The following is a 12,601-nucleotide window of genomic DNA, read 5'->3' on the forward strand; positions in this document are numbered from 1 at the left end:
TTTGTTGTCACCTAAATACCTGTATGTGCTTTGCAGGAGATGCTCAGCATCCTGGGGAGTTTAGATCCTAAATAGGAAAGAGGGACAAAGGTTGAGGGAACTTAGGGAACAACAAAGGAAGGGCAACTTTGATAAGAGAATCTTAAACAGAAAAAATGAGTGACTGGCATGGGTTTGCATGAAAATTCTGTGTGTAAGACCCTTTAACTAGAATTTACTGAAGTTCAGCCAACTGTTTGCAGCACATCCCTGTTGTTTTTCTCTGTTCTGTGGGAATGCGCTGAATTTCCTGCTGTGGGAAAGGTACAGGAACCACCTCCTGTCCCTAGGAATGGTATTTTATTTTGCTGTGGTGGTATAGACTAAGCCTTTGCACCACCAAGGCTTGGGTTTCTTTTTTTTCCCCGATCTGAGAAAAATCCTGAAGCAGTTATTGGTGATTCTCAGCACATCCAGTATCTTCAGAAACTCCACACCCTGTTATCAAAGGCTCTGTGCTTCTCTTTTCAGTTAAGGATTTTAATAGTATAGTTCCTGTAGAATAGGAAAAATAAAATGTTAGTTTTGCAGGGGCTGAATATAGCTTCTGCATATGTTAGTTAAACTTTTTCCTTTAGCTTTATATTACATGGAGCTGCATGGATGGGATGGGGCTGTGAAGCCCTCTTCCAGCTCGGCATACCCCTTACATCCCAGCCCAACCTCCCAGGCAAGGGCAACCACAAAAATCAAGTGCACGGGGGTCATTGTGAGCACTGACTTTCCAAAATCCTATGTTTTGTCCTTCTGCATGGTGCTTTGGTGCCTGTTGTTTTTTCTTAGAGGTTATTTAGCTCCTAAGTCCATCCATTGATCAGGGATAAATGCATAAATAGAAGCTTGTCTCTTGCCGTGGTGCAGAAGTGTGGTAGCATTAGGGTTTGCTTCAGGGCATGTTCTGTCTTGGCTGGCCCAAGGACAGGTCGTTTTCAGACATAAGTTTCAAATAAAGAATTTTCAGACAGTAGGCAGTGAATCAAGCCCCAGCAGCTTACAAAAATGTTTTCTTCTTGAATTAGCTAAATTAAAGTGTAATCAGTCCTCCAGATAGCACTGATTGAGGGTTTGCTAAATGGGAACTGCTCTTACTATTTTTGGTCCATCAAAAAGGGCTGGGGACATGACAATGCTTTAATGAAGCCAGATGGCCAGAGCTGCTCTACTGAAATCCAGCCACAAAGGAGAAGGCTGGAACAGCACAGGCTGCTATGAGAGAAGGGAAGTGTACCGTTTTCTGATGCTCCAAGGATTGGAAATTCCACCTTATGTTATTTTGCATTGTCTCTAATGTGACTTGTGGGTAGACCTCACATCAAATACGGCAAGTCCTAGTAAAGGAATTTGTCGTTCATAAGATCATTTGCTATTTGCTGTCTTGATTGTTATTGATGTGGACAATTGAAGTTCATGTTTAGCAGAGTCAGAGTCCAAAACATTTTTTTTCTTTAGCATAACTTTCTATAACAGCATTGGCTCCAATGGAAATCAACTTGTTTGTGTTTTTTAGAGGCTTTAGGGGTTTTTCCCCTGGTAAGCTCAGTTTGCACACAATAAGAAATTCATAACAGACTTTGTACTAAATTTAAAACCTAATTCTTCTGGAGATCCCATCGTGGGCTGTGATATATCTGTCAGCTCTGGGGCTCCCTGGGTGGCCTGGCCTACAACTTTCTCTTGTCTATGGCCACCTGCATGTTTCAGCCAATGCCATTTGGGATCCATCTGTGACTGCTGATTCCCGTGCAAGTTGTCTGAATATTTTGGCAACGTGCAGAACAAGGATGAAATCCACAAAACTCTTTTCCTCTCTTGCCTTCAGTGAAATTGCTTCTCTCATTTTGAAGTCAGGTCTCCAAAGCAGCTTGGCTGGAGGGATCTCGTAGTGCATCTCTGGTCCCACAGAGAGGTTTTCCTGGGGGCAGCTGGGGCTTGCAGCACCTTTCTCACCAGTCTGGTTGCCCTCGGTACTGAGCCCTGTCCCCACTCTGGGAACAGAACTGAAATTTGCCTCCAAAGATGTCACGGAGTGCTAGTGAGTCACCAGCTCACATCAACGTTTTGGATGCAGCAATTCTGTTTGTGTAATGCTTGCAGTTAATGAATTAATGGTGTTATACTCTCTTTCAAGCAATGAACTATAAACTAAACAAGTAATCAGCAGGAGGTTGGCTGGGTGCGTTTCCCTTAGCATTTCAAATAAATGCAAGCACAGGAAAAGCTGGAGCTGCACCGTTGCTATCCACGTGTGCTCAGATTTGTGCATTGGGATCAGTAACTGAAAGCAATCAAAGCTCCTTGCAAAGGAAAGCCTGGGGAAGGGGTGATTGCTGCTTTGGTTCCCAAAGCTCGTGGGTACCTGCTGCTGCTCTGCTGCAGAAGCAACCCTCTCTGCTCATTTTTCCTTTTGTGGCACAGTGATGAAGAGCTGGGAATCCTTGTAGTGTTTCATCTTCAGTTTTACAGGACTCAAATGCCCTACTGATGCTGCCACTTGGCTACTGGCACTTGCCTTTCTTTTCTATGAGGATTAATTTATTCTGAGGTTCTGTCCATCAGTGGGTGCACCGCTTGTGCTGTCTTTGGCACATCTGCAAAACCAGGTCTGGGATGGTTTGTGGCTGGTGCTGCCGCTGGTGCCAGTGAGTTAACTCTCTCCCAGGAGTCAGAGACTGGCTGTGTGACACGGGTGGTGCCTGAACCAGCCAGGCTGCTTGGTAGTCAGACCTGCTGTGATAAATCCTGCCCTGTGTTAGTGGAAGTAATTTTTCTCTATCATCGAGGCAGCTTCTTTCACTGATTTGGTATATATTTGCTGTTATTGTATTATTTGATCATATTTCTAGACAGCTTTATACCAGTCACAGCAGCTACTTGATGTGTAATTAAATTTAATGGCAGTAAAAATTCTGAATGCGTGAGTGTTTTGCTCTTTGAAACTAAATTTATGAGATTTGCACTTCCTCTTGTGGCACAAACATGAGTTCTGCTGGCAGACAGATGGATTTCCAGATGATAAACATTCAGACTGGATTTAGCAGCGAGCCTTCAGCTCGTGTATAAAACGCTAACTTTTTTTTTGCCTGCTGGATTCCCTGCTCTCTAACTGTGGAGCTGGGGTGTCTGTTCCTGGGAACAAGCAGTGCACCTCCTGCGTTTACCCAGCTGCTGCAGGTCAGTCCCAAAGCTGCATGGAGAGACTTGCAGGAGGTTGGCTGGTGAGGTTCTCGCACAGTGTGTTGACGTGCTTGTCTTGCAGCATTTTGTGTCAGTGGCTGCTTGAAGTACGGGCTGAAGGAGGTGAAGTAGCTTTGGTGATAGCGTGTGACAGCCTGATGGACTGCAGAACATGAGAGGTGATAAAGTGAGGGAAATATCTCAATTGTGAATGAGAAGTGGCTGGAGTGGCTGAACCATTCTTGCTCTTGGTGCCTCTCTGCACAGCTGGCGTGTTTGCTTCTTGCATTGCTGCTGAGCTAATTACAGCTCCAAGGTCTCTTTGCTAACGAGTGATGAGTTAGTGGAGAGTCCACCGCTGGATGTGTACAACTAAGATTACATTTCCTCCCATGCATTTCTTTGTTAATATCAGCAATGGATTTATCTGCTGCTCACCACCCACTCAACCATGTATGATTTTTTTCTGCAACATTTGCAGTTGGCTCTCAGCTTTACTATACACTGGAAAATCTAGAATCAGCAACAAATTGCCTGCTTTTATTTTACCTCCCCTTTTGCAGCCTGCTTTCAAATATACCTCTCTATTCTTGCAGAATGATGTGTTCTGTGCTATTACACTGTTTCCACAATTATCTTGATTCCACCATGTTTCTGATATGCCCAAATCAACACCCTTAGCTGCAAACCAGGTGTAGCAGAGCAGAAGGGGAACTTACAGCTCAGGTGTTGAATTTAGAGATGCAAAAGCAATCGGAATGGTTTAGAGGTGAGACTTTCTCCAGGATGTGACAGCTCATGCAGGAAGGAGATGGCACAGCTCCAAATGCCACCCATCACAACCTGGCCACCTGCTGAACCCATGAGGTAGAGCTGGAAAGCATATTTTAACCCAGGCAGACCTTGCACATTTTGTAGTGTAAATGACCCAAAATATGGGTGACCATTTATTGCCCAGGTGCTTGGGTGCAGGAGCAGCTGTAGAGGAGGGATTGGGCCCTGCTCTGCACGTAGGTATTGGGCAGAGAGTGGGTTCTGTGGTGCTCCCTGCCACGGGCACCCACCGTGTCCCTGCAGGGTTTGGACAGATGGATGCACAGCACTGTGAGCTGTCCTCTGAGCAGTGCTACTGGAGCTCTGGGATGCTTTGTAAAAATCCTGTGGTTTGAGCAAAACAGAGAGAAGGCATCCTAAAAATCAAATCTAAGCAAACAGAGGAGTAAAACTTCATTCTGAAGTGAGAAATTGTGCTGTTTTGCCTCCTAAAGGCTAAAATGAGACAATTCAGTATTTGAGGGGAAAAAAAAAAAAAAAAAAGATTCTTCAATTTCTGGGCAAATTTGCAAATAGTTTAAATAAACAGAAATGTCATCCTTTTGTGGCAAAGGCACTGTCCAGCTGAAAACCTTGCCTGGCCCCAGCTGTGCTTTGTGCCTGTTTCAGCCACCAGAGTGGGTACTGACCCTTCCCAGCCTGCAGAAGCACAGAAAGGGCTGGCCTCTGTGTCCTGGTCCTTTTGAACAGCCTGCACTGCTCTGCTTGCAACTAGACTTTTGTTGAATCTTAAGATGTTGCTAAATGCTCACTGGCTTAAACTAGCAAAAAATAAAATTAAAAATATTTATTTATGCATTATATGTATATTATATATATATAATTTTATTTTTATTTTTATTTTTTTTTGCATTTTGACTTCTAGTGTCTGGAGCCAAGCTGGTGCCATCCAGCCTGTGGAGCACTGAATGCCCTGGGGATGGTGGGATTTTAAGACATCAGGTTGTTGAATTCACTCCTGTTCTCACTCAGTGGAGATGAACCAAGGAGTAAATATTAGGATGCAGGTGTAGGGGCATGGTCTGGGGTCAGCAGGCACACAGCCATGCGTGCACACATACAATTTCATATTCCTGTGATCTGTTTATACAAACCCAGTGGCAAAAATTAGCTCTCAGATCTGTGACTGATAATAGTTTTCTGCAAGGAGGAATAATTGCTTTATGGCTGTAATTAACAAGGAATTCATCTGCGTCTCGGAGGAGGCAGTTCCTCCTTTGGATTTCACAGGCGCACCCATTTACGTGCAGAGGCTGTTTGGTTTCAGGAACAGGACAGCTGTCTGATGTTTGGTGTCTGCGTGTCTGATACCCCATAAGTTAGCTGGGGACATGGAGCTGAGGCAGAAGCTGCTTGTGAATAGCTCAGAGCCTTGCTTTTACCTGCAGACTTGGAATAATATTCCTTATTGTTGCATGTGCTGGATGTTTTGGGAAAAAAAAAAATGTTGTTTTTGCATCATAATTAGTAGTGTAAGCATGGGAAGTGCAAGGCATGTTTCTTCCTGGGATTCCACGATGTAAGGGGGGAAACAAGTACCGGGCTGATAGTCAACAGAAAAGGACTGATGGGGTGTATGGGACCAAAAGGCTAAAAAGCCGTTAAAAACAGTAAGAAGGTTGCAAAAGGTAAGAAAAACAAAGGGAGGAATTAAAGGTTAATAGCACTTGTATGAAATGAGTAACAGATACCTGATAGTCTGTGAACCTGTAGCACTCAGCCAGTGAGGAACCAGGGGATAAGAGTGAGAGTTAGGAAACAGGGTGTAGAGGATGTGAAAGTTGAGGTGCCTGCCATTGCAATCATGAATAAAATGTTACTTCACTGGGGTACTTGCTTGAGCCTGTGCTGTTGGCTAGTGAGTGTTTCACAGATGTGAATGTTTGAAGGTGGGGAGAAAAAAAAAAAAAAGAGAGAGAGAAAATAAAAACATAAAAGCCAGCCTGGCGTGGGAATTGAAAGGCTTGAATGAAACACCTCATCTTTCAAGGAGGATCCAGTATTGACAGAAAGTCACCTGCAGTCATTCCCTGACTTGGGGGTGTCATTATTTCTCTTGCCTTTGTTGTGCTGATTTGACAAACGAGCTGCCAGCCCCTGCGGAGAGCGCAGCGCCGGCTGCAATCGAGAGCCGGGGCTGGGTAACCTCTGGGGAGGCAGGGAGCCCCGGTCTCCTCCCTGGGCATGGCAGGACCTCCAGCATGGTCCCACTCCTGCTGTTTTTAGGGTGTTTGGATGTTTTTGCAGTGGCAGGCTTGTTGCAAATGTTTTCTGTGAGACGCATTGGTTGTGGTGGGCTTGGGGAAATTAACAGAGCAGTCCTGCTGGGGATAGGGGGTTTTGGCTGACCAGCTCTGGTGACAGATCCCCTCCTGTGCCTTTTGGTCATTCTTTGGCACCATCCTCATTGTGGTGCAAAGCCTGGATGAGCTGAGATCTTTCCAAACACCCTCCCTTTTTGACTCTGATCTTAGAAAATATAGACTCTGCTTTCCAAGAGCTCAACCCACAGTGGCTTTCCTTCATAATGAGGGGAGCTGCTGGTGCTGAGCTTGGCTTGAGCTATTCCTGAGCAAGAAGCAGTTAAAATTGCAATCTCAAAAAGAAAGAAAAGAAAAGAGGCCAAATTTTACATTGTCTTATGATAAAGACCGAACTACATAAGTGACCATGTTAACTGCCCTGAAGAGGAATAGGTGGTTAAAAACTAAATTCAATTCCTGTATAAGCAAATTCAGCTTGCTGCATGCTGGAGGATTGCACTGCAGTTCTGAATTTGCTCTTGAGCATTAGTCTGTGACCGGCTCCATGGCTTGGTTAGAGTTGTGCTGGCACTGCATCCTTATATCCTTGCTAACGAGGTAACAGGGCTAATGCAAGCAGAAGACTCCTGCACGGATGTTGGCAGCGCCCCAGAGAAGGGACTTTTAGACTCGCTGGAGAAGCGCCAAGCATCACGGAGGGGATATTTAGCCTAATGATGCTTTATCATCAGTGAAAGCCAGGACAGGCAAAGTGTTCTCAGTGCAGGCAGGACCACATTCACATTTTGTAGCAGTAAAGCAAAATCATCTGTGAACAGAACAAGTGATCTTGGTAATTAGGGAACTTTTGCTTTTATAATTGAGTGTATTAGAGACTTCTGCTAGCACAGCTCACCGGAGCTCGCATCTCCTCACCCCCTCTTCTCCCTCTGTCCTTTCTCCCCAGACTCGGGGATGGAGGTCTGGTCCGTCTGGCTGTGTTTGATGATGCGAGCCCTGAGAACAACAGAAGTGGAGGTTCCTGATCCTTGCTTGAAGGAGGGAAGAGGGCAGATACACTGGCAAAGGAAAACTGGAGCTGGAAACTGGAAAGCTTTCCACTGGCAAAGGAAAGGTTTGTCAAGGACAGATGATACTCCCCCCGTTAGTGCTCATGTTTTGGGGGTCAGTGCATGAGGGGATGCTGAGTGTCCCCTGAATGTGGCACAGTCATTGGAAGCCTGTCTCGTTAGCAGGAGTCACAATATACTGCAGCAGCTGCTCAGCTACAGACATCCGTGTGAGTTGAGCGTTAAGCCCAGCGCATACGTGAGAGTGTACAATAAATGTGAAAGCAACCAAAACCAGGACAAACACCCATGGACATTCCTCATCCAAGCTGTCCAATTCTACCCCAAATTCAAGCTGGATTGCATATCACAACCATCAGCTGCTTTGTCTTTATTTCACTGTTTTCAGTTCTCATACAAGTACTAATCTAGCATTACTGCTTTAAAAAGAACAAACTACAGTCATTCACGGGATAACATAATTTTAAACTCTGTGAGACAGCTGATACTATTAAAAAACATGGCCCTATAATAGGTTTTCATTATTGATAGCTACTTGAGGAGACACACACTATAAAATATAAAGATGAAAAGCGAAAGGCTATTTGCGAGCTTCAAATCAGTGGCGTTGGAGGAAATGGGAACAGACAAACGGCACAGCCTCTGGACTAAATGTGTGCACATTATGGAGCTGCTAAGGCTTTGCCTTTACAATGTACACTTTAAATCAAAGCAACATTGAAGTCAATATCGATTGTTCTTCGAGATGTGTTTTACCTTCAGGCACTGCTGTTTCCCAAAGGAGCATGAGCAAGAACGTATGTCTCTGTGCAGTGCTGGCTGCTTGTGGACAGAGATCTCCCCGAAATCCTCTGAAACCGATTTCTCCTTTGGAAGTACCCACTGCTGCTGCTGAGGGTCCGCTGCCTGTTCTTCAGGTACTCCCGGTAGTTTTTGGTGAGCAGGGTGTAGAGAAAGGGGTTGATGCAGCTGTTGCTGTAGGTCAGGCAGGTTGTCAGGTAATTAATGTTCTTCATCACCTTGGGAGATAGAGGGAAGGATTCGTAATACTGGAAGAGGAGCTGCCATATCCAGAAAGGCAGGAAGCAAGCCCAGAACACCAGCACGATTGTGAAGATTAAATAGAGCACCTTTTGGTTTGGCAGCCGCTTGGTCTGCTTGAAGGATGCTGTTTGTGACACCCAGTAAATCTTAGCTAGTCGGATGTAGAGGTAGCCAATGATTACCCCTGGGCCCACAATGCTGGTGCCAAAGAGGATGGTAAGATAGACTTTGTAGGACAGCTTGCTCCAGGTGGGTAGGCAGATGCTTTTGTTGTCCCTTTGCACCAGCTGGATCATGATGAGCATTGGGAGAGTGAGCAGTAGCGATACCAGCCAGATGACAACAGCAATGGCCTTACGGTAGCTCTTGGACCTCTTCACCGTGTCAAGGGGCTTCAGCACAGCGAAGTAGCGCTCTGTGCTCATGACTGTAAGGGTGAAGATGCTGGCGTGCATGGTGAGGAAGTCCAGACTGAACAGGATGCGACAGCCAATGTCCCCAAAGTACCATTTCTGGATGAAGTAGGTCCCAACGATGAAGGGGATGGTGAGAAGGTAGAGGAGGTCTGCCAGAGCGAGGTTGATGATGTAAATATACATGGAGGCAGATGACCGCAAGTAGTGGCACATCACCAGCAAGGTGTAGACATTGCCGGTCACCCCAATCACACACATCAGGGAGAGGATGGTCCCGATGGTGCAGATGGCAATCATGTCCTCCACAGAACCAGAGGCTGGCACGCTGGCCCCGGTGGCGTTGGTGGAGGCATTGGGTCTGATTCTGAACAGGCTGCTCTCGCTGGTGTCTGTCACCATGTAGGGGGTTGCAGAGAAGTGGCTCTCCAGCTCGTCTGTTAGGGACATCCTCCTGGCCTTTGAATGTCAGAGGCTTTGCTCATGCCACAGGTCTTCAGAGAGCTGTTCTTCCTGTTCTGAGAAACGCTACTGCTGGGAGCTGGTGAACCATTGCTCAGTGAGGTCTCATCCGAGGAAGATCTGCATCCTCCACTAGAGGAAAGACACCAGAAACCAACAGATTAGAATCTGCCAGAGCAACACAACCTATTGTTCAGAAGTTACCTGTCCCTGAGTATGTCTTTACTGCCTGCACATACCAAAGGTCTGCATTGAGGCCACTCATGCAAGGCTTATGCTGTCATTACGAGAGCACAGCTCTGAGGAGTGACGCTTTTTAGTGTGCATGGAAAAGAGAGAAGAGATCGTGCAGATATTTGGAACCGCTTGCTGCAATCTTTAAAGTTAGTTTGGGGTTGGGGAAGAAAAGTATCCTTCCTAAATTCATAGTGCAAATGCTGATAAGCTCTTTGCTAAGCTCTTAACGTGAAGGAGTCCAAGACCCAAAAGGGAAAACAAACTTTGTATTTACCATTTGCAGCTAAAGGGAATGTATCACAGGGAATAGATGACAAAGTCCAGCATTTCTGCAGTGCTTTCCCTGAACAGCTTTCCTTGAATGAGAAGCTCCTGCTATGTCGTGACCTGCAGTTTCCAGTTGTCGAGTGATGGAGAAAAAAGGCATTTTCTGTACATAGCGCAAGCTGTAGGTTGCGCTGTGAGCTTTAGGTATGTGTAAACACGGTTCTTTTCATGTGCTCTGTCAAGTGTGAGCCCACAGATGTTTGTGTGCCCATGCAGAGAGGTCTATTTCAGACAGTCCTGTCTGCGAATGTGTCTTATGCAGCGGGCTGTGAGATTGCTCTGCAGCGCTTTAGGCAGGTAGTCGCTCTTTGTACATGGGAGCTTTTGGTTAGCTCAAGCCCAGTGTTGTATAAATCATGACTGTTGCTTTGAATTTGTGCTGGCTTGGGGTGTAGGCAAAGGAATATTGAACCTGCTTCAGAAAAACACACGAAAAAGTATGTAAAACACCAGGATTTTAAGGCATAACGAGAAGCCTGTACCAACATAAAGGTCACTGCACACAAATGTTTGCAGTACATATTTTACGCAGCTCAGATTGTCTATTCATTTAGAAAACGCTGTGAGAGCAGGTGCTGGACTGCCTTGTCCTTGCAGGGCTCCACAGGCAAAGACATCCCTCTGCCTGTTCCATGGGGCAGGTTGGATTGGTTTTATCATGGGAATTTATGAAGTTGTGCCACTTTTCCCAGTGAATTTGGTGTCCCTTTGCCTCCACACCCACTGACTCCATTGCCATCTTCAGCCTGCTTCCTCCTTGGCAGGACGGCAGCACCGTGCCCTGCTCCAGCTGTCCTTGGGTCAGAGACCCTGCCAGTGACCACGGTAGCACTAGAGGACAGGCAATGTTCATCCTCTTCATGACTTGCCCTCATTTTATCTTCTTCCTATTACCAGGTGATGGAGATTTCATGCAGAAAGTCTGCAGAAAAGAGGGCAACCTAGCACAGACAGATTTCTCCTTCCTTACTGGTTGGGATAGGGGTGCAAAAAAGGCAGAAACGCTACACGAAGCCCATCTCCCTCCCATGTCCCTCAGGTACACACATCCGAGGGGTAGAGGTGACGCATGGTCTGGCAGTGGTCAGTTCTTTGGGAGGTTGCTTCTCTTGACTGATCTCCATCAGCTTCACTCAGCTTTTCTGCACCCTGCAAACCTGTATCTGTCTTCTCCCTGCCGTGCTGTGCGATCCCTCCTGCTTGGCTTTGGGCATGTGCAGCCAGCCCATCCACGCACCGGCTGGCTCCCTCATCGTCTGCCTCATCCATGCTCCTGTACGAGCTGTGCTGGCAGCACAAGCGTCAATGCGTGGAGGAGACGCAGATGCTCAGGGGCTCTGCCTGCTCCTCTGCCACACGGTCACCAGCAGGCTTGGTTGGAAGGGAAGAGCTCTGCACGGGATGCTCCAGCTAAGCCCAGCTCTGGTGACACACAGCTCTCGGGCTCGGTTGGATTTGTGCTAGCTTGTTTTCAGGAGCAAGTTTCCGTGACCCAGGTGCTGGCTCTTTGCAGCTGCCTTACTTTGTGCTCTGGGCACTTGAAGCAGGTTTGTGTTGTGCCTGTGCTCATCGGTGCAGGTCCCTGTGTGACAGCTCCTGCTAGAGAGAGCTCCCGTACCGCGGCTGCCTGCTCTGCTCCTTCACCAAACCTGCATTTTGCTTCATTCATAAAATCACTACAGCGCTAATTCAATTCAAACACTCCAGCTATCTGCAGGCAGAGCTCAGAGCTAGGCAGGTCCTCGTTCCTAGAGGATGAAAATTGTACAGATTGGGGAAACCTTGCATTGCTTTAAAGTTATTGGCATTGCTGCTCTCAAACATGCATGCATACACACAAACACATGCAGACACACACAATAAAGAGCCTGCTCTTCCAAGCAGCCATTCAAAGTGTCTTACGGTCTAAGCAATTTTCTCAGCCATTCCTGCCTTTTCTTCTATGTTATCAGCACCGAGGGGCACCGTGCACATTCCGGTAGCAACGAACATAAAGGAATTCCTCCTGTTCAAACCTTGCTTTTATATCCAGCAGGTGAAGTTTCCTACAAGAAACGGAATAAAATTGCAGCTGGTACTTTTAAAGCTGAAACTTAAAAAAAAAAAAAAAAAAAAATAAAAATAAAAAAAAAAGAAAAAAGAGAATCCTCCTTCATGGGAAGACAACGCCAGCTCCCTGTGCTCCGTCGCATCTGGAAAGGCAGCAGCAGAAAGGAGCGTGCTACCTCTCTAAGTATGTTTGAAATCTGTGCGCTCTTAATACTCTCATTCTCCTCCCTTCACTCACGCCTGCTATTTCTGTTACTCGGTGACGTTAGGCATAGCGTGGCTTTGACTGCAGCCGGCAAAGAGCCTTTTTAAAGCAGCAGTATTTGGATAGCTGGGGCTGGCTGAGCCCGCTCTCCCTGCCTGGCTGCGAGCCAGCTGGGGCTGCGAGGGGTCGGTGCTGTGTTCATCTCAGGGCTGGTGATAAAAGAGCTGTCCTGCCCCTCCTTATGTCACAGAGAAGGGCACAAACATCTTGTGTTGCCTGAGCAAAATCACTGTGTCTGGGCACAGTGGCTGGGCCAGGGAGGGTTAAATTCCTGCGGGAGGGTCGGCTACCCACGGAAATGGCAAGCTCCTGCATTCGGAGATCAATTCCAAAATGAAGCCAAAGTTTATTTGGGTTGGACAGCGTATTCACAAACGAATCTGTGCGGTGGTATCATGCACGACAGCATCTGAGATATTTCAG

The 12,601-nt window shown here is 46.6% G+C and overlaps 1 protein-coding gene across 2 annotated transcripts; it reads right to left on the minus strand.

The window, feature by feature from the left end:
• Positions 1–7,742: 7,742 nt before the first annotated feature.
• UTS2R (urotensin 2 receptor) lies at positions 7,743–12,167 on the minus strand. Of its 2 annotated transcripts, none has more exons than XM_082775066.1 (2): positions 11,767–12,167; positions 7,743–9,432 (listed from the first exon to the last, which is right to left on the minus strand). In XM_082775066.1, exon 2 carries the CDS (start codon positions 9,286–9,288, stop codon positions 8,140–8,142), a length of 1,149 nt encoding a protein of 382 aa, XP_082631192.1. In that variant the 5' UTR covers positions 9,289–9,432; positions 11,767–12,167; the 3' UTR covers positions 7,743–8,139. The 2 variants fall into 2 exon arrangements, with proteins under 2 accessions (XP_082631192.1, XP_082631193.1); XM_082775067.1 differs by lacking the exon at positions 11,767–12,167 and adding an exon at positions 9,812–9,908.
• Positions 12,168–12,601: the final 434 nt, after the last annotated feature.

The sequence above is a fragment of the Aythya marila genome, assembly GCF_965140915.1.
Source record: "Aythya marila genome assembly, chromosome: 18".
Taxonomy (NCBI): domain Eukaryota; kingdom Metazoa; phylum Chordata; class Aves; order Anseriformes; family Anatidae; genus Aythya; species Aythya marila.